The 21,482-nt window shown below is 38.5% G+C and overlaps 1 protein-coding gene and 4 non-coding genes across 5 annotated transcripts in view; 2 read left to right on the top strand and 3 right to left on the bottom strand.

The window, feature by feature from the left end:
- Positions 1–13,524, top strand: part of micu3a (mitochondrial calcium uptake family, member 3a) — a 29,319-nt gene extending 15,795 nt beyond the window's left edge. The window contains exons 9-16 of the mRNA XM_073470399.1: positions 2,511–2,606; positions 6,938–6,952; positions 8,502–8,596; positions 8,723–8,894; positions 10,540–10,648; positions 10,772–10,929; positions 12,676–12,740; positions 13,459–13,524. Coding sequence (XP_073326500.1) covers positions 2,511–2,606; positions 6,938–6,952; positions 8,502–8,596; positions 8,723–8,894; positions 10,540–10,648; positions 10,772–10,929; positions 12,676–12,740; positions 13,459–13,465 — 717 coding nt within the window. The 3' untranslated portion in view covers positions 13,466–13,524. The remainder of the gene's footprint in view (positions 1–2,510; positions 2,607–6,937; positions 6,953–8,501; positions 8,597–8,722; positions 8,895–10,539; positions 10,649–10,771; positions 10,930–12,675; positions 12,741–13,458) is intronic.
- Positions 13,525–16,172: 2,648 nt separating this feature from the next.
- Positions 16,173–16,388, top strand: LOC141006827 (small nucleolar RNA U3). Its single transcript, XR_012179956.1, has one exon. It is a non-coding gene; the product is annotated as a small nucleolar RNA U3 (small nucleolar RNA).
- Positions 16,389–17,426: 1,038 nt separating this feature from the next.
- Positions 17,427–17,636, bottom strand: LOC141006928 (small nucleolar RNA U3). Its single transcript, XR_012179978.1, has one exon. It is a non-coding gene; the product is annotated as a small nucleolar RNA U3 (small nucleolar RNA).
- Positions 17,637–18,029: 393 nt separating this feature from the next.
- Positions 18,030–18,245, bottom strand: LOC141006916 (small nucleolar RNA U3). Its single transcript, XR_012179976.1, has one exon. It is a non-coding gene; the product is annotated as a small nucleolar RNA U3 (small nucleolar RNA).
- A 393-nt stretch (positions 18,246–18,638) lies between these two features.
- Positions 18,639–18,854, bottom strand: LOC141006911 (small nucleolar RNA U3). The gene has a single exon (XR_012179975.1). It is a non-coding gene; the product is annotated as a small nucleolar RNA U3 (small nucleolar RNA).
- Positions 18,855–21,482: the final 2,628 nt, after the last annotated feature.

Consider the following 21,482-nt stretch of genomic DNA (forward strand, 5'->3'; position numbering starts at 1 on the left):
TGCGTTTTTCAATATTGGGAAATATAATTTCATAAATGTTCCAATTTTTCAAGTATTATTATTCGCTTTGCCAACAGTTACGTCAGAAGATTAATACCACTCTGTTCATTAAATAAAAGGCCACAACCAGTAGCCTGGTAGCTTAGCTTAGCCTAAAGACAGGAAACAGCGGCAAACAGTTAGCTCTGCGCTGTTCAATGGAAAAAAAAAGACTTTCACCATCTCTACTTGTTTTTATATTTTTATTAGGGTGGGGTGGGGGGGTCTTGGCCAGACGCAGTGACTTTCTAAAGTCTCTACTGGTTACCTGGCAACCTCACAGTGACGACAGGACTCCAAGAAGTGACAGAATTTTTGACTTTAGTCAGAGACAGGCTAGCTGTTTCCCATTGCCTCCAGTCTTTATCCTAAACAAACCATAACATGGTTTTACCTTAATATTAAGGGCACAGACATGAGTCAACCCTCTTGATTGGGAATATTTCTGAAATTGTTAAACTGTTTAACCTCCCTTGAAAATTTGAAATCTTGCCATTGCACAAAAAGATATTGCTGCTCACGTACTACAAATAATGAATCTCATGATCCAGTTTCCACTCTTGCTCGTATCTGTTTTCCCTCACTCTGGTGACTCTGGTAGGTTTGTTGTGTGTAAATGTAAATTATACTGGGATACTTAGAGGACTCTGTTTAATGCCCCTGTCACCCACTTTTGTGTCCTGACCTGGTCTTTGAAAAAGCCCTAACCCTGACCATGTCCACCTGATCCTCTGTTGTCAGTAAGATATACACAGTAGACTGCTTGAAAGGATGGATGGACAGAAAGAATGAGAGGGACAGAGAAAGACAGGGTGTCCATCTGTCAGGTCGGCTGAGCGATTGATCGAGGTATGATGGCAGAGGGTGGGATGAATGGAGAGAGGGATGGCAGGAGAGGAGTAATAGATTTAAGGGGTCAGGAGAGATGAACTCTTTCAAAAGGAGAATGATGTGATTTAGAATTACTGGAGACACTCTAAAGCTCTAAACACAATCAGACACTGTCCATTTGAGACTGTTTTAGGACGTGTGCTGTTTTTTTGGTAGCGTGTGTGTGTTCCTGTTAGGGAGCAGGTGATTTTTATTGAAAGCTACAGACAGAAAGTTGCTTCTATTATTTGAGCACATTTACATTTGTATTGTTAAGAAAGCATAGAGGTTACATATGTCTCCTGAAAAGAGGGAAGAATTTATTCTCTTACATACAACAAATGCCATCTTGTTATATACTTATTGATCAAATATAAGGCTGTAAATAAGTATTTAACATAGTCAACATCATAATAAGGAGATGTGGACATTTTCAATTCTCAAATGCCTTTTTTTCACCTTAAGATACAATGATAACAACTGTAGAAGTGTGCAGCAAGGAATATTTTCTTGTGGAGATGGCGTAAAGTGCAGCAGAAATGTCAGGATCTTTCTCCCCCTCTCTCTCTATTTCTGTCTCACATAGACACGCACACACTCAGACACTCCCTGTCCTGTCAGTGTTGTGATGGATAGCTGCATTGTCACTGTGAAGTTGAGAGCTGTGCAGGGTCATGTTAAAATGGCTGCTGCTGCTTCGTTCTCCCTGGAGAGAGAGAGACTAGGTGGGTGGTCAGGACCTCAGTACCATGGTTGTCTTTTATCAAAGCAGAATACACGCTTAAAGAACCAGCTCTCTTTTGTGCTGCTTGCGACATTAGTATGCTCAGCTGGAGTGATAATTTGGGTAAAATAATTGTGTATTTGCTTCAGATATCAATTAGAAATGTTAGATTGTTATGCTGGTTTGATTATTTGACTCCATTGTCCCCCTGAGTGGAAATTTGTCTTTGGCTTGTTTTCAGTAGAGTCTGCACAAAGGGAAAGTAACAAATGGCACTCTGTGTTAAAGTGTTTTAATAGAAAGAACTTAAAGCGGATGTCTTTATTGTTTCTTCTTATTGTTAAACCAAAACCACTGGAAGATTAATTTCTCTCGATAATATATTTTGCTGTGATGTAGTGTAACTCCACTTGTAGCGACAATAAGAGCTTTTGTCTGAATGTGACCCCTCCCCCCTTCATTCCTGTTTGTTTGACACTAATGGGTTTTATGCTTGGTGCTTATCAGTGGATGGGGTGAATTTAAAGTTAAATTAAACATTATAAATTGTTTTGATGACAGAACATGAATTCTAAACATTTTCATTTTGTTTCTCTGTAGTTGTTTTTCTAAAAAACAGCGGTTCATCACTGTAGGGTTAGTTCAATGAATGCAAGATACCAGATCAGAATCTTGAACTTTGATTTACTATTTATGATTGCTATATGATACTCTGTACATGACTATACAGTATATACTGTAACAACAAACAAAACAACAACTTACTGAATGTGTTTGTATATATTGAGAATTAATAGAGTGAATATTGGAAGTCTTCTTCCTGAAGTGGTTGAGTTGGAGGTGAACTGACCCTGGGCCTGCTTGACCGCTCCTACAGGTGCTAAAAAAAGACAGTCAGGAGTTTGTGGCGAGGAGTTACTGGGACGTTCTGAGGCGAAGCGCCAGTCAAGTCCTCTTTTCTGACCTGGCGGAGGTACACAGATCCAACTGTCCTCTGTTCCTACATCCCTCCATTTTTCATCCTTCACTCTTCCCCCTCAGCTCCCTGTAGTTAGTGTTTATCCTCCAACTTGCCCCATAGATTCGGAGTAATGTAGCTGCATCAAGCTCAGCCAGAATAAGACCAGAGATATTTACCTTCAAAATAAAAGCTTTTACACAGAGTAAGGCCTTAATCTCTGATTTCTGGAGATATTATGCTTAGCTGGTCAACAGTCATATGGACCGAAGATTGTTTTTTTTTTGTTTTTTTATGTATTTTGTATTTAATATTTTTCATAGCTAAAAGGAATGAGGAAATTAAATTTTTCAATTTTATTTTTTTTACCTCGAAGACCCTTTGAGAAGATATCCTCATTTACAAAGGTGTTGAGATGTAGAAAGAAAAATATTTGCTAATATGGGCTCATTATAAAAAGTTCTGATCACTTATTCTGGTTTGGCTTGATACGGATAATTCACGTAACATGACTTGTCACCTTTCTTCCTTCATACCTTTCCTAAACATTACTTCTTATATAATTTAGATTACGTGGTATCTCCCATCATTTTATCTCACTGTTTTATACACTCAAGTCAGGTACAGAAACTAATGCTAATCCATTCCTCCAGTCCCTCTCATGTGAAATCATTTATGTTTGGATGAGCTCTAAAAGACTTCCTTGCACCAAACACATCATATCAAGAAATCAAATTGATTTCTTCTAAAAATATAACTTGAGGCTCCTCCAAATGTTTGAACTGTCCTCCCCATTTCACCATGTCACTCACTTATTTCTAATGAACAAATATGACAAGAGCTTCTTTCATATTTGTTCTTATGTATTAATGTTTCAGAGGAATTTTCTATATTGTACTGGCCGTATTGATCCGATAAGTTAGCTGATAGATATTGTAATGTCCGTATTCTAATAACCTGATCTGTTTCTCACCTGCCTTCTGTCATTTGGTCTCCTCATTAAGCTTTTCTATGTGTATCTGTGCTGTGTCGTGGCTAGTGTTGTAGCTTTGGTGTCAAATCATTCTCGGTGTTACACCACAACATGTTTAATGACACTCGTAAAATGATGACTGCAGAGCAAATGCAAAAACACACCACACACTTAAACTGAATCACGTGGAAGTTAGGAGTGATTTTATATGATTAAACAGTAACCTAAACTTCCTGCGGCTAGCAGGGCATTGATAACTTTGAACAACCCCTGAAATGCTTTTATTTACAAGAATAGACATCTCAATAAATAAGTTCAAAACATACAGACTAACAGGACTAAAATCCATTTCATTTTTACCTTTTCATTTGCTTGTTCATGTGGAGCTCAAATTGTCTTTCCAATATGTCTGACACAAGGTGAAACTGCTGGTAATGATTAATAACAGCTAACAGTGTTAGCAGGCTAGCTGACTAATGACAGGCTGTGTGCTGTGGTGGCAGCGGAAACTGAGGTGGAGGTAATGACAGTGGAGCATAATGGGGCTGACCTTGTATTTACACTGAGCAGCCTTTCATCTGCAGGGATGTCAGACGGACAGAACAGACAAATCAGACAGAGGGGGGAGGAAGGGGTGAGGGAAATAAAAGGAAGAAAAACAAGGACATTAAAACTGTGAGGGATTAAAATATACAATTAAGTAAATTGAAAAAAAGAGGTGAGACTTAGCAGCATGAAAAAAAGAAGAAAGGATAAATCATTGTAATTGTAACAAATCTGTAACACCATCAGATAAGTAGAAAAACTAATGGCTGAGGGGGAAAGAGGAAGAGATAAAATCAGAGAGACAACAAACAGGTGAGAGAGGCTCAAAGAGGATGACACAGGTCAGCAGTGAGAACAAATGTTGAGGAACAAAGTGGGTGTGGAGAGAAGAAGTTCGGGAAGCACATTTAGGGGAAAAGAAAGGAACAGGTTGTTTTTAGAGAAAGATGTGTTTACTCAACAGATTAGTCACCATTATATCTCTTTGGTTTTGTCTGGAGAAGGAGGGACTGACTGACAGGCTGAGAAAGAGGGGGGGAAGGAAAGAGCGAATCACCCCTATGTCAGGTGAAGGAGGTACTGACGGGTAGTATGAGGAGAAAGGAAATCAGAGTAATCAGAGCAGTTGGAAATGATAGGAGAGGGAAAGAAAAAGGAAGAGAAAGAAGGCGGGAGACAAAGTTAGGAGGGAGAATGACGAAACAGGTCGTGAGAAGGGAAAGGGGGTTAGCTGTTTGTACCGTGGAAGGTATGACTGACTGACTGACAGTCTGACTTACTTGACTAAAGAGCGACAATGAGCTCTTGCTCAGAGCTATTACTCACAGATAGGGAGGGTGAGGAAGACCATTTAGTGTTTACATCAATAATTACTGTTTTTACCTTCAGCTTCATGATCAAAGTCTGTTGAAGCTTACACACACACACACACACACACACACAGATGGACAAATAGACACATGCATGCACCAGGTGTCGGCTCGTGCCTTGTGGGCGTGGTAACCATGACGTCTTTATGGAGATGATGAGCTCACACCAGTGCAGCCACACTTCCAGGAATGATGAGCTTGTTATGATCAGTTTGGCATTACGTCTACCCAAGGTTAGACCGATATGGGTTCTTAAAGTGGAAAAACACAATTTTTATTGAACCATACGATACGCTGACAGTTTCTTATGTTATATAATGGCTTTAAATTAGACAAAACTAATCAATATTTATATATAAAGAATGGATCAAATGACTGTTGAGGTGTCTCATGGTGATGAACCCACAGAGAATCATCACTTGACTCTGCAGTTTCCATTGCAGTCCAAGTGTTTTAGCGTCATTCAGCTTATTGTTTTGATTTGATGGCTCATAGCTTTATTGTCTTATCAGCCTTGCTTTCAGCAGCAGGCAGCTTTTTCCAATGAAAAGGCTCTGATAACTTACTGTACACGACTTGCCCAGCACCAAACAGCAGACAGCTAGTGAACAGAGAGACAGATATTTCCCTCAGGAGTAACTGGAGAACAAAACAGAGCTGAAAAGAGAATTAATATTAGTTGCCACACGCAATAAGTCCAAACGTATGATAGCACGTTCACCTAAACAGCTTTATGAGCTGATAATACATCAATGTTGTCTTTACAGCTTGTTTAGCTGCTCCCAAATGGTAAAAACAACTTTAATAATCATTTTTTACATTGTTTTAATGTAATAAGTAAAACATATATTTACACCTAGTTATACATAGGGAGTTTAAACCACTTTGGGACACAACTGATAAATCACTGCAACTGTGATTCAGCAATAATTAGATTCATTATGAATCTATGAACAGCCCATGTGTCATAAAGACATCAGCAATGCGTCAATTACAAGATAAAAGAGCAGAAGTATTTTTGTCCTGTTTGTCCGTAATCAGAGGCTTAATGATAAGACCCCCTCAAATCAGTGAGTCGCAGAAAAGACACTGGAATGATACGTCTGTAATTGTTTCAGTTTGTCTATGTTTATACGAAGTCCCTAATCAAAGACTGAGAGACCAGACTGCAAAGTGAATCAGAAACAGACTGAACGTTGGGAGTCACACTATTGTTGGTGGTCCTAAAAACAGGTTTACTTTTAATGTTTGTTTCCCAGAAGACATTTTTATCCTTTGAGTGAACAATTGGCATCCATTACAGAGAGATCTACTTTTTGTTTCAAATTTGGTTAATCTACAACATATCACTGTAAAGGGATATAACTAGTGTACCCAGAAGTGAGACCCATAATCTGGTTTGACTGTGAATGATTACATAATGGACTCATACCAGTGATGTTTTTAGTTTACAAATTATTTATCCCGATGGTTACCAACCTGGTAAGATATGAGTCAGAAAAGAAAGACAAAAAAATGTTTCTATCCTATAAAATTGTATTAATTCTTGTGAAATACCAGACTGATTGATCTCTTCAGGCCTCTTAAAAGTATTAATATGAAACAACCTGAACATAAATACCACATTTTACCTGTAGTGCTTATATGTTGCAAGTCTTTAGTTCATTTTTAGGGGTAACTAGACAAAAAAATGGGACCACTGGTCAATCATATACTTTACATTTTAGAAACTAATGGAGGGTTTCGCATCTCAACACACATTATCGCAGTCATTTGCTCTTTTTTGATAGAATAAATACACATTATGCCACAATAAACAACACAACGACTGCCACATCTGTCGAAGATGTGAATCTGTATTTTGACAACTTGATCAAACATCTTTTTTTTCCTTTTTACTTTTGTAAACCTGTGTCATCTTGTTTGACATTTCCTTCTTGTCCCACTTTGGATTTTAGGATTTTACTCTTGAGGTAGAACCACGAATGGCATCGTGGTGATGATGATAATGATGATGATGATGATGATGATGATGATGGAAATGGCATAAATGCTCTTCCTCCTTGAAAAGACATGAGATTCCACCCAATCTGATGTCTGCATATTCCTCAGCATGGCCATGGACTGGACAGGGGGGTTGGCTGGGTGGGGCATGGCAGGGAGAGAGACTGAAGATTGGGCTATTGACAACCTCTCTTTCTGCCCTGATGCTGGCTGAGTCTTTTCTGAAACTGCCCAAAGCACAGTCACCTTTTTCTGAGAACATGAACAGAGGCAAGTAGTTAAATAAACACTAAGGCAGCTTTCTTTAAGGATCATAAAATGTACACATGTCACCTAGGGATTAAGATTAAAAACAGATTAAAGTATGAGCAAATAGAACAAACATCCCAAAGCCTGTTGATGGTTTCAAATGAGTTTCAGATGACCAGAATCAGTCAGTAACCACACGCTTGCAAACTGTGGAGGGAGGACTGAGGGGCTAAGATTGAAGAATATGTAAACAGAGTAAAGATATAAAAAGAGAAAAATAAATAAACAGCTCAAAGTTGTACAAATATGACACTATGATTCTCGCTCGTTGACGGAAAAAGGTGGAATCAGCTCACATTATCGTACTTGTGCTTATGTGGGTTTTGTTTTCTGTGCTGCTGTGTGTGATGTAAGATCCTGTCCGATTGTGTCAATGTGGCATTTGCAGAGAAATGCATGGGATGTGGTGGCTTTAATGTGTCTGTGTGTTTGGCAGTTTAGTGTTGTGTATTTGTCTGTCTCACCCTTAGTTGTTCTTCCACGTGTCTCCTCTTCCTCTCTCTTGCTGGTCAACACTTTGTCCTCCTACATCCCCCACCCTCCCACCCCCGGCTAAATGAATATTTGCATGACTCTGTTTCTTATTTCCGTTTGTCTTTGTATCTTAACGTGTGCTGCTACCTGAACACTTCCTGTTTCTTCACCAGACCAATGTTGTCTATATTTCATGCTGCTACAGTAATACTCCTCGACAGTCTAGGCAGCATGGAAAAACTAGCTTCATATACCTTTTTATTTTATGTCCTTTCTTTGATTGTTAGAATTAGAGTGGACAGAAATATTTGTCCATTTGACCTCATTACTCCATTTTACATGTTTTTTCTGCAAACAATTAATCTTGCTGAAAGCTTGAACAATGTTTCTGTTAACATTTTTGTTTGTGTTATCATAGCGGCAATGCACTGAATCTGCCAATTATTTATCCAACTTATATTTTTAATTAAATTATTTTTTATTGAGGTTTAACGTGAACATTATTGCTGCCTAGACTGCTATGTTTGATGTCACGATGGCCGCTGACTGTTTGTCTGAGCTGATCCGTTTGATTGACAGTTTGTTGTGCACACGTGCAGCAGATCCCTGCTTCCTGCTGGCCATGTTGGATTGATGATGGACTCGCTCACTGCTTCTCGTCCATCCACAACGCTTGATATTTATTGATTAGTCACTCATTGATCCTCTCTCTTGTTCATCTCTGATGATTCGTAGCGGGCAGATGAGAGTATCACCATTGACACCACCCTATTGGTCCATTTCTTTGGGAAGAAAGGGAAGGCAGAGCTTACTTTTGATGACTTCTACAGGTACTGAACAATCTATAGTGGATGGCATGAAATGTGTGCTAATGCTCTAGAAAATATGAAACAAATCACCATATAGTAAAATGCTTCTTTTTGAAATCTTTGAGTTCCCTTCCCTGATGTGTTCAGGTTTATGGATAACCTTCAGACAGAGGTGTTGGAAATTGAATTTCTGACCTACTCTAAAGGGATGACCACTATCAGTGAAGAGGACTTTGCAAAAATCCTGCTGCGCTTCACCAACGTGGAGAATATAAGCGCCTACCTGGAGAATGTTCGCCAGTGTATACCCGACGAGAAGGTACAGTCCAATTAAGCACGATCTGATATTGCTGTGTAGATAGCCAGGAAAAGCCAGGAAAAGACAACACGTATACCATATCACGATATAATGATATTCAATATCTAAGATGATAAGTCTCATATCCCCATAATGATATATATCGTATATATTGCCCAGCCCTACAACAGAGTCAGATGCATCATACATGCACAGAGTTCTTGAGGAACACATCAACAAATCGACACATCGGTAAAAAAAACAACAACAAAAATCCTTTCAAACCACATGTAATTGAGTAAACTTCAGCCATTTGTTCGTGGATGTATCTGCGCAGTATCATGTAATGTTTCGGTTAACTGAAGTAAAAATATATGAATAAACTGTGAAATTACAGAATGCTACAACAGTACAGTTTTGACTAGGACTTTGGATTGTCGATTTATCTTTATATAACACCGGATACGTTACCTAATCCTTTATCTTCTAACTTTATCTATCCTTTTATCTGTTTCATTTCTTCTTCCTGCTTTATGGGTACTCCTGCCTTCGAGCCATCTAGAGTCACCATAATTTCCCACCACTGTTTCTGCCTGAGGCTGTTGTGGCTCTCCACACTTCAGCGCCCCACTGCTTCACTTGACCACATTCACACACACACACACACACACACACACACACACACATACACACACACACACATACACACACACACACACACACACACACACACACACACACACACACACACACACATACACATACACACACACACACACACACACACACACACACACACACTATCTATGTCTATCTATCTATCTATCTATCTATCTATCTATCTATCTATCTATCTATCTATCTATCTATCTACCTACCTACCTATGTACCTTCCTACACCGGCAAGTTCTTATGCAACCCAACTCTATTTCTGTTCCTTCCTTCTTTCCTTTTCATGCTGTTAAAGAAGCAGGTTGGTCTCTGCCTCGTACAACACGCAACCTGTCCATCGAAACACATCAGTCTATCCTGCTATTTTGTTATGTCACTGTCTTCTTTGTTTCTCCATATATGACATGTCTAGGTTAAGAACCACGGCTGAATAGTTCTTTTTGTATTTTTTTTGTATTGTGTCCTGCATCTTTTCATGTAGACCTGCAAAGACTGCCTCATTTGATTCACTTCATTTTTATTTGTAATGTTTTTCTTATTAATCGAGTCGTCATAGGTTTGACCTTGATTCACAACAAAGAGCATGTGGCGGTTACAGCTACCTGTTGAATGGCTTTAGGGTTATGAACCACTGCAAGAAGGCTGCTGTTGAAATGTTTCTTATCATCAACACATAATCCTGACCATACATTAATGACATTCTATGTCATTAATGGGACTATTTCATGGAATAAATTGGTTATTGATTGATACTATGAGATGTGGTCAGTTGCTTTTTTTATTTTAGTATCTTCATTTTTCAGACAACTGAAGTGATGTGCCTCCTGGAATGTCACGTCTGTCAAGGTCCCTTTGGATGGCAGCCTGTGCTGAAACACTCATTACTCTCATTTTCAAGCTTCTTTTTCTCCAGAGAACATCATTTCCATCAGTACCTCTTTCTGGGGCTGATTTTAATTTGTTCCCTTACATGTGCTTTTTTCTGGAATTTCAGGGAATCACCTTTGATGAGTTCAGATCCTTCTTCCAGTTCCTTAACAACCTCGAGGACTTTGCCATTGCCATGCAGATGTACAATTTTGCTTCTCGCTCCATTGGACAAGGTAGGTGGAGAGCAGTGGCAGCTGGGGCTGCAGGTGCTGAGGGTCTCTGCACACAGATGATGCGTTTGCCCCTCTAGTTTGGTGTGAAATGATCAAAATAGTTTTTACTCTCTCTTCTACTAGATGAGTTTGCGAGAGCTGTCTATGTGGCCACTGGGCTGAAGCTGACACGTCACCTTGTACACACCATCTTCAAGATCTTTGATGTAGATCACGACGACCAGCTCTCTTACAAGGAGTTCATTGGAATAATGAAGGACCGACTACACAGGGGAGCCAGGGTGAGGAACTGTGTGAAACAGAGAAGTTATCTTAGCTTGGAAAAACTTTGAAGTGTCAGGCTTTGATAAAATGAAACATAAAAGTGACTGGGGGTGGATCTGTGGTCCAAATAAAAGACCTGCGTTTGAAAATGACTAAGAGGAGACTAAATAACAGCCAGTCACAGCAAGCAGGACATGAAGATTAGTGAGATTTTATTGATCTTTATTGATTTGTTTTAGTACCTCCCTCCACATGGAGGTAAGAGGTTAAGATCTGCTGCAGAAGATGGTTGGAGTTTACTGTATACATTTACAGAAGGCGGTGAAAATGCTGAGACATGCATCGTTACAGAGAAATTTTTAGCATTAAGGTCAAGTATAAAAAGAGCTGAAGTTGTTATTCTGATAGAGATGATCCAATAATATCACCTTCATGTCTTGGTGAAATTCACAATTAAAGGCTTCTTCTTTTGTGAAGCATGATCAAAATCCACGATTTCCAGGTCAAACATCCAAAAGGTTACAATGATCTCGAGATCTACTCTTTCATTTGAAATGAGCAATCCGACACTTGGGTGGCATATTTTATTCTGAGGAAATGGTAGAATTTCTTTGGAACAGAAGAGCTGAAAACTGAGACACAGGAGGTCCTAGTCTAGTTTTTTGCTAAGTAAATTAAATGAATAAATGAATGAACGTTACCCAGATTACAAGCCTAGCCCTCCCTTAACCTGTGCTAAATGTGTAGTCATGGGTTGGCACATTTTCAAAAGATATGATGTGGCTAACTAACAGAATAGTATATTACTTGCATTGAACACAGTAATCTTACAGTCATTTTGTAAAAGGGGCTTTGTTGGTTAGAATCCGTGTGAGCCAGTTAAAGAACAGCCTCAATAACAATTGGACCGCCCTGCTGTTTAAAAGTTTGTTTCCATTTATTGTAAATGGGTTCAAAACAGCACAGGCTGTTATTGTCCTTCAACAAACTTAAGTAATTAAAGGAAATGAATAATGTGGCCAAACTAGAGTCCAGACAAGAAGATACATAGGTAACTAATACACAGGCATCTGATGCAAAGACTGAACTGAATAGAATTACAATCCATACATTCAATTTAAACTGAGCATTTATTAAATGTGAGGCTGATTTAAAAAAACAACAAAAAACTCCAAGTGGCACAATATTGAGAATGTTGTGATTAATTTCAGGGGGTTTAAACTTTGCCATGAAGGGTAACAGCTTTTAGGAAGAAGCTGGTAACAACTGTAATAAATTACTTGAAGTGATGAAAAACTGTGACTGAACTGGAAATCACCTTGAGCAACTTCAAGTGTTGTTCCCAAGGAGGGATGCTGCCCTCTGGTGGTGTGTTATGATACAATACCACTATCAAGAGCCTCCTGACTTAGAGTGGATTCAAGCTTAAAATTTGCCTGCAGTGCTACAAACATTGCACAGCAGTGAAACTGGAAGTTGTTTTTTTATGAACCTGTGGGTTTCTTTAGATGCTGTCTTGGCCTCACAGTCTTGGCTTATTGACGATGTCTTGTCTCTCTTTCTCTCCTTGCTTTTCTTGCATCCTTGATCTCTTTCTGCCATACTCATCTATGCTGCCTTCAACCCAATCTCTCCTGTGCTACAACACCAATAACTTTTTCTTCTTCTGCTCCATTCATCACCCCCCTCTTTTTGTTTTTCTTACACCTTTCCCTGCTTTCCTCCTTCCTCTTCTTCACAATGTCTATCCACTGACCTCTCAGGGCTATAAATCTGTGGAGCGTGCCACCTCTTTTAGATCCTGTCTGAAGAAGGAGCTGGCAAGCAGATAAGTACCACCAACAACAGAAAGTTGGATTAAATGCAAGATATTCATTCAACCATCTGACCTGGATTATGACTTCTATCAGTAGCATCATAATGGGGTTTAAATGATCTTTTAAGTCCAGTCATTAAATGTGACCTATGATCTACAACTTGTATTAGGAAAATATAGCACTAGGGTGTAATAGCCAGGGGCTTATATGATCTGTCACTCACCTGTCCTACCTTAATCACGGTGTCTTGACTCAGTATTTGGTCCTAAATTAAACTTTTTAGATAAATTGACAGTTACCTGATGAATTAATTTTTCATGTTGCTAGCTCAGTGTCTCTTATACAATACACCCCTTATTCAGAAATACATGTCATGCGTAGATTCATCAGGTTTTACAACCACAGTAGCAATTACTTATACTTCCTGAAAACTGTAAAAATTTCCAAGGTCACTATACAGTGTGCCTGTATGTGCACCAAGTTGCAACAGCGGGTTCCTGAATGTCTTCATTTTGGAGACTCCAGAGTGTGCAGACCGCTCAAAGTATTTTTGAACTTTTGCGAACATTTTCCCTCACTGGATGAAATGAAGGAAAAAAACATCCCCGAAAGTGTATTTTCTTATGACTGGGAAATGTTGTTGTCTCTGTAGCTGTATTATAACTCATAGCCAAGAGAACTGGCATCTGGCTCCCAGAATGACTGTGCCTCCTTCTGCTGTGTGTTTACCAGGTGAAGCGCCAACAACACACCTCTTTCTCCAGCTGTGTTCGCTCTGGAGCCAGACGACAGGTGCACCAGCTCTTGAGGAGGTTTAAGGACCAGCCGTAGAGGAGGAGAGTCAAAGAAGGCAAAAAAACACAAGGAGGAAGAAGTCTGAGGATGGAATAAATGGCATTTGGGTTCTGGCTTTTCTAGTCAGTGACCTGAGTTAATAACATTGCATTTCCAAGGGCAGATCTCCAATGGACTTGTGATAACTAAGCATGACCACACACAGCTGACTGACGCTCTGTATACTTATTTCTGTTTTGGATAAATATGTCAATTTCTTTTAAATTAAGCTGTTAAAGAATATTTTAATGATTTTACTTATTCTGATCCAGCCAAAAAGTGCAAAGTACAGTATTTGTTTTATAACTAATGAACGTGTCATAAACAGAAATCTATTTTCACAACTACTTAGCAGTTGTTGAACTGTGGCATTACAAACTGTAACACCTGAAAGAGCACAACAATAATTAAGTAATTACAAAATCTATTTGATGATGATGACATTATCCATTTAAAATTTAAATAAATTATACTTTAATATATTATATTAACATACAGAACACTTAAATTGAAAAATTAAATGAAGGTATTGTGAATATAGTATTGTCCTCACCTCGGTTTAATCATGTCAGTCTTTTTGAACTTAAATTTTGTTTGATCTCATTTAACTAGTAAAGTTGTATACTGCTTTTTTATTGCACGGAGTGAATATATAAATGCTATTGCTACAGTTAGGAATGCTTTATTATCATAATATAAGTAAAGCAGGATATATTTGACCTGGTAGTGACAGCATAGAACATAAAAGACAAGGGACCATTATGATTATTTTTATTTTGTCATTCTAATATTTCGTTGAAGAGCCTGAATCCTTATTGTCTTGACCCATTTGTGTTGCAGAGTATCATATGTGTGTGTGTGTGAGTGTGTGTGTGCGTGTGTGTGATGTTTGTGTGTGTAGGTGCCTTCTATCTATTCCCTTTCTCATCTCATGATCATCATGTAACATAGGAAAATCAGACTTTGTCGCAAATAATTCATCACCGTGCTGCTTTTAACAGCAACAGAACATAGAATATGTTCATCATAATGGTGTAATATATCATGAGTTACTGAATATAATTTTTGAATGTCTTGTGTGTGAAATATGGAATATATTTTCAATATATTGAAATGGAGGAAGAAGTCTAGATGAGTAAAGAATGGTGGGGTGTGGAGTTATTTCACATAATGTAAATTATTGTCATTGTCTTCCCAATAATTCATGTATTTGTCTCATCAGTGGACCTGGTGAACGACTGTTCTTGCATGAATAAACTATTTTAGGAAGACCTACGAAGTCCGTGGTATTTATTGCGCATGCGCAACGAAGTCCTTTACGCAACCGCTGTCTAAATTGACGGAGGGAGACATGTTGCAGCAGCTTTAGGCGATAAAACTGAACATTCCTGCGAGCTAAGAGAAGGTGCCTCAGGGCCACGGCTCCAACATTGGTGAGTTGGATTAGTAAATGTTGGCAGCATTGAAGTGTCGAGAAAATGTTCATGTAGTTGACACCACAGCGCTGTGGGTGAAAATGCCCACTGACTTGATAAACACGCTAGCGCTAAAGCTAACTTCGCGGCATTAGGCACGCAGAGTATGGGGTTACTATCACCAGAACTGTTTTTCCTGTCCTGTTCTCAGCATTTAATTAACATTTATCTATGTTTAGGTAAATTAGTCGAAGTGTTGTTACCGAAGCGAAGTTTACGCGGTTACCTGGCCGCCACTGTGAGTGAGACACCTGTGGTAGGTAACGTTAGCTGGCTAATATTAGAAAAAACTGTAGGTTTTGCCAGCAAATTGTGCAGTAGTATTTTTAGTTATAAAAACACCAATATAACTGGAAGCCCATTTTGGTGGTGGGGTATTTTCTATTGTGAATGTTAATAGCTCTTGACAAGTTTGAGCTGAAGTTGACGTAATGTCGCCTAAACACCGCCCCCATGTGTCGTACCGAACACACTGCTGGTTAAACTGTGTTACTAAACACTGGGCCGCTATGTTACGGCAAAAGTGACCGACGGGTTTGCGTGATTTTCAGCGCAAGGTGACGGCAGCTGTAAGCTTTCATATAACTCTTCTTTAAGCGTGTATGTTGTCTAAGTTTAGATTATATATCGCTAAGTTAATGTCCGCAAAACGAGCCGGATGTAGGGTTGTCATTGGAAACGGAACGGCTTTTCTTTGCCAGGTGTCTGTCAGGAACATAAATACCGACGCACCGTTGAGCATGTATCTCGTGTAAACGATGTAAATCCACACTTAATAACTTAATGCGTCTTCCCTTCTCTCTTATTGTTTCTTGAGCAAGCAGTCCAATCTATTATCAAAGTTTGGGCTGGTTAAATTATTTATAAAAAACGTCAACAAATATATAAAATGCATGGGCGTGTGTGGCTCACTTCGCAAAGCATTGTGGGTGTTTTGAAATGGAACGCTAACAGTAAAACATCAGCTTTAGTAGCAGTTCAGACTAAAGTCGCATTTCGTGGTTGTGCTACGATTGTAGTTTGTTTACTGCTCATTAATCAGTTATTTTGGCCATGTGTGTGGCAGCAACGATGAACCCTGAGCGAGAATGAACGTTGTGTGAATGACCCCCTGCTTTCACCCGCTTTCAAACTAAGACTATACTTTCAGGGATCATTTCTATAGTATCTAACTTGAGAAATGTGTTTCTAAAGTGTTTGGTCTCGCTAACCACGATGAAGAGTCGTGATATTCCCTTCTGAGCGTGAAGCGGACAGAGAGTAATGATTCAGTTCATATGCTCTCTGTCATTGATGATCGTTCTGTATTTCTTCATGGAGTACTGAGGTAGGGAATATGATCAGAGTGGTTACAAATGTGTCAAAAAATAAATTATAGTTACGGTGTTTGTCATCATCCCTTATTGATGACATTCTGCGAAGTAAAATTAAAGTTAGTGTGGCATGAGAATAATCATGTCTCTTTCATCAACATTGTGGTAGATCAGGTGGCTGGATTTGTTTTAAAAAAACAAATTGAAAGATACCAACTTCGATTTTTAATTTTTAATTTCAAACATCTAACTGGCATTTTGAAATTTTATACACTGAGTTAAAAACATAAGTGACCGAACTTGATCACAGTTATTTCAAATATGCTATGGTAAATAGTAACTTAACATGATATATGAGATATACAAATTAAATAAATAATCCAGTAGCAGGTCTGATAGTTAGAAATTGTGCCTTACGAAATAATGCAGCCTACAAATGTATGTCAAGTGTATATTATAGTCTTCATAAGAACCGGCTTATGCCTCATAGCAGCCAAAAATTGCTTAATGCTACTTTTATTGTAAAAAATAGGCTGAAACAGAGTTGAGGACAAATAAGTGCCTAAACATCACAGTCCACACACATAGTCCTCCCTAATGATGAATAAAAACACATCAGTTAAAATAAATGGGATAAATGTCAAATTGTGTATAGTCATGAATACTGGGACTGTGTAAGCCTGTCTTACTTCTTCCAGTCAGTGAGAGAAATTAACCTCTTGTCTTTCCAGTACTTTGAACTTTGATTAAATGTATTCATTGTAACTTTTTACTTTTTTCACTTTGCCGCTTACCTAAGACTTATACAGATGTTTTTCTTTATCTCAGTACAGCCTTAATCTTCTGTCTGTACAGTGTCACAGCTGTGCTGTCAATGGCATGCTATGATTGGCTGTGCTATGCTGTATCATTTACATAAAACCACATGGCAGGACAAGATGCAGCAAAATGGAGGAGGGTTTCAACAGGGAGGAACCCTGAGTGAGAATGTTTCACCTGAGTTCAAACTAAGACTATACTTTCAGGAATGCTATTATAGTTTGTGATTATTTGTTCTTTTGGACACATCTTTGTAACCACTCTGATCATATTCCCTTCCTCAGTACTCTATGAGAAAGTACAGAACAAACATCAATGACAGAGAGCATATTATCATTACTCTCTAGCCGCTTCATGCTCAGAAGGGAATATCACAACTCATCATCGTGGTTAGCGAGACCAAACACTTTAGAAACACATTTCTCAAGTCAGAAACTATAGAAATGATCCCTGAAAGTATAGTCTTAGTTTGAATGATGGTGAAAACTGAAGGTGTTTCACAGGACGATCATTCTCACTCAGGGTTCGTCTCTGCCATCATAAACCTCCACCAGCTGTTGAACCACAGCATAGCACAGCCAATCACTGCAAGCCACTGACAGCAAAGCTGTAACAGGACTGGAATTTTTATTTTTTGAAATGACACATGATCAAAGTTACTCTGTCTTTCAATCATTAATTATTTAATTCCTCAAAAGAGCACTAAACTTTAACCACCATTTTATCTGCAATCTTGTTAGCTCTCAGTGTTCTTGCTATTGACATGCTATACTTGTAAACTAAATTCATCTCACAATTGCAGTCATATAACAGATTTTCTCAATAAGTAGAAGTTTGTTCTTTTAGACACATCTTTGTAACCACTCTGATCATATTCCCTTCCTCAGTACTCTGTGAGGAAGTATAGAACAATCATCAACGACAGAGAGCATATGAACTGAATCATTACTCTCTATCAGCTTCACGCTCAGAAGGGAATATCATGACTCATCATCATGGTTAGCGAGACCAAACACTTTAGAAACACATTTTTCAAGTCAGAAACTATAGAAATGATCCCTGAAAGTATAGTCTTAGTTTGAACGATGGTGAAAACTGAAGGTGTTTCACAGGACGATCATTCTCACTCAGGGTTCATCTCAGCCATCATAAACCTCCACCAGCTGTTGAACCACAGCATAGCACAGCCAATCACTGCAAGCCACTGACAGCAAAGCTGTAACAGGACTGGAATTTTTATTTTTTGAAATGACACATGATCAAAGTTACTCTGTCTTTCAATCATTAATTATTTAATTCCTCAAAAGAGCACTAAACTTTAACCACCATTTTATCTGCAATCTTGTTAGCTCTCAGTGTTCTTGCTATTGACATGCTATACTTGTAAACTAAATTCATCTCACAATTGCAGTCATATAACAGATTTTCTCAATAAGTAGAAGTTTGTTCTTTTAGACACATCTTTGTAACCACTCTGATCATATTCCCTTCCTCAGTACTCTGTGAGGAAGTATAGAACAATCATCAACGACAGAGAGCATATGAACTGAATCATTACTCTCTATCAGCTTCACGCTCAGAAGAGAATATCATGACTCATCATCGTGGTTAGCGAGACCAAACACTTTAGAAACACATTTTTCAAGTCAGAAACTATAGAAATGATCCCTGAAAGTATAGTCTTAGTTTGAACGATGGTGAAAACTGAAGGTGTTTCACAGGACGATCATTCTCACTCAGGGTTCATCTCAGCCATCATAAACCTCCTCCAGTTGTTGAACCACTGCATAGCACAGCCAATCACTGCAGGACAATGAGAAACCATTTAGGCCAAAACTAGATACTTCACTTGTACATACATACATACTACACTTGCATACGCTCAGTAGTGTATATCGTGTGAGAATGCATATATGTGCAAGTTAAGTTTATATGTATGTAAAAGTGAGTATGTATGTACGTAAGAGTATGTGTCTACGTAAAAGTGAGTATGCATATACGTCGGCCTTTCTGTGTACTACTTTGGTCCTGACTGAAATATCTCAAACAATGATGAGGTGCCATGAAATTTCAGACATTCATGGTCCCCAGAGGATGACTCCTACAGACCATGGTGACCCTTTGACTTTTCCCCCTATGCCCTCAGCAAGTTGCCTTTTTAAAAAAAATAATCTTTTAATTAAATGTCTCAATGACTATGCGATTTGGTGATCCTCTAGCTCTACCAGCTGATCAAAGTTTCCAATTATCCACCAAAACATCCTCTGGATGCCTTGAAAATGTTGTTCATTTGACACCACTATGATGTTTGAGAGAAATGTTTCAACAAATATTCTGGATGGATTACCATGAAATTTGCTACACAAATTCAAATACTCCTCAAAATCAAGTGTAGTAACAGTTACCTCCCCGTCACTTTTCTTCTAGTGGCATCATTTAGTCAAAATTTCATGTTGTTCAATACTTAAATTTAAGACTAGATATTCTTAAAGCCAATTTCATTCCCACCAGCTTCAGCTTTACTTTCTATGTAATCCTTTGGAGCAATTTACATGTATTAATCACATTTTATTGGCCATGTTTGAGTGGATTTGACACGACGCAAAAAAAAAGAAACCTTCCCCATCTCTCTCTCATTGCCTATAGAAGCCTGAGGACAATTCTTTAATTTTTTTTAATGCTACTGAACTAGGGCTGAACGATTTATCGTTTTCTGATCGAAATTGCGATTTCAGACAACGTGATCATGTGATCGCCAAAGCTGCGGTTTTTGCAGCGCTCCTGACTGACCCAGGATCTGTTGTGTCAACTATTTTACACATACATGCCGTCTCTTTACCATCCTGCCAAGCTCACCGATCAGAAGCGGCATGCTACTCTGGACAGGTCACGCTAACCAATCAGTATTAACCTGCTCCTTAACGTGTTCTGAAATGGCTTCAGCTGGACCAGAAGCGGAGTTAGGGGATTTAATCCCCAAGAAAAACAGCACGTTGGTCATTTGGGAGTATTTCGAGTTTGAGCCTGCAGACGTGCACCAGGTACTGTGCAAAACCTGTCGCGCTAAAGTTGCAACATCCAGCGGAAACACAACCAATTTATACCGGCACTTGAAAAATCACCACAGGCATTTGCATGACGAGTGCATAACGAAAAAGTCCGGTGAAAATGATACTCAGGCCACTGTAGCAAACAGACTACAATTACAGCATCTTTTGCCAACTTGGGAACTTGGGGCAGGATCAAGAAATAAGACTCAATAGTGACACGACAGCCGTTGCGGCCGTTAGGGTAACTGCAGCCATCAGCCGTGCATGCTTCTTGTTAATAAATACATTTGGAAGCAATTTTTAACTTTAGTTTTCATCCTTGCATTAGAGTAATAGCATTTAATGTTTTAATGTTACTGTACATTGTGAATATTGCACTGGAGCTTGATTTGAAGGAAATCGTGAATCAAATCGAAATCGCAATATCTGCCAAAAAAATCGCAATTAGATCTTTTCCTAAAATCGTTCAGCCCTATACTGAACTGTGGATTTCTTTGTTAGGGACTCTGGTCAGATTTTCTGTGACAATCCAAAGGATGCACATGTTAGCACAGTCAGTAGCCCCATTCACACTGCCCTTTGAGTTCATGTGATCTGTCATTGATGATCATTCTGTATTTCTTCATGAAGTATTGAGAAAGGGAATATGATCAGAGTGGTGGCAAGAACTTGTGCAAGAAAGAAATACTCCTATTGAGAATGATCTTAATGTAGTATCTATAAGAACAGTTTGGTTGCAAGTGATCCATTACAATGGTGAGAATGTGTGTAGTAACATTGCTCATTAAGGGTTACTAAAGTTTTGTGCTCATTCAAAGAATATGATAATGAATTGATTAAAAGACAGGAACCTTGATAATCTATGATTTGTCATTTCAAACCTAAAAATGCAAGTTATTCTTTATGTTCAGGATTTGGTAAATTTACTGTAGACATTTTTCTGTTTTCTGAAAGTCTGAAGAGTAAACTAAAAAGATAATCAACAGAGAACAAGAGAATGTGGTCATTGTGTTGTTTAAAAATACCAGTTTTAAAAAAACATTTGAAATAATGCAGCCTTAACTTTAGTCTCCATAAGAACCACTCTTTATGCCTTATGCTCCGAGAAGGCAAATATTGCCTGTTGCAGCTTTTATAGTAGAAAATAGTCTGAAACAGAGTTGAGGACAAGTTAGTGTTTGAACATCAGATACAGACATAAAATCTTCTCAAAAACAGTCTCTCTATTGATGATTAAAAACACATCCGTTAAAATGAATGAC

This window comes from Pagrus major, chromosome 1 (genome assembly GCF_040436345.1).
Source record: "Pagrus major chromosome 1, Pma_NU_1.0".
NCBI classification, from domain to species: Eukaryota; Metazoa; Chordata; class Actinopteri; order Spariformes; family Sparidae; genus Pagrus; species Pagrus major.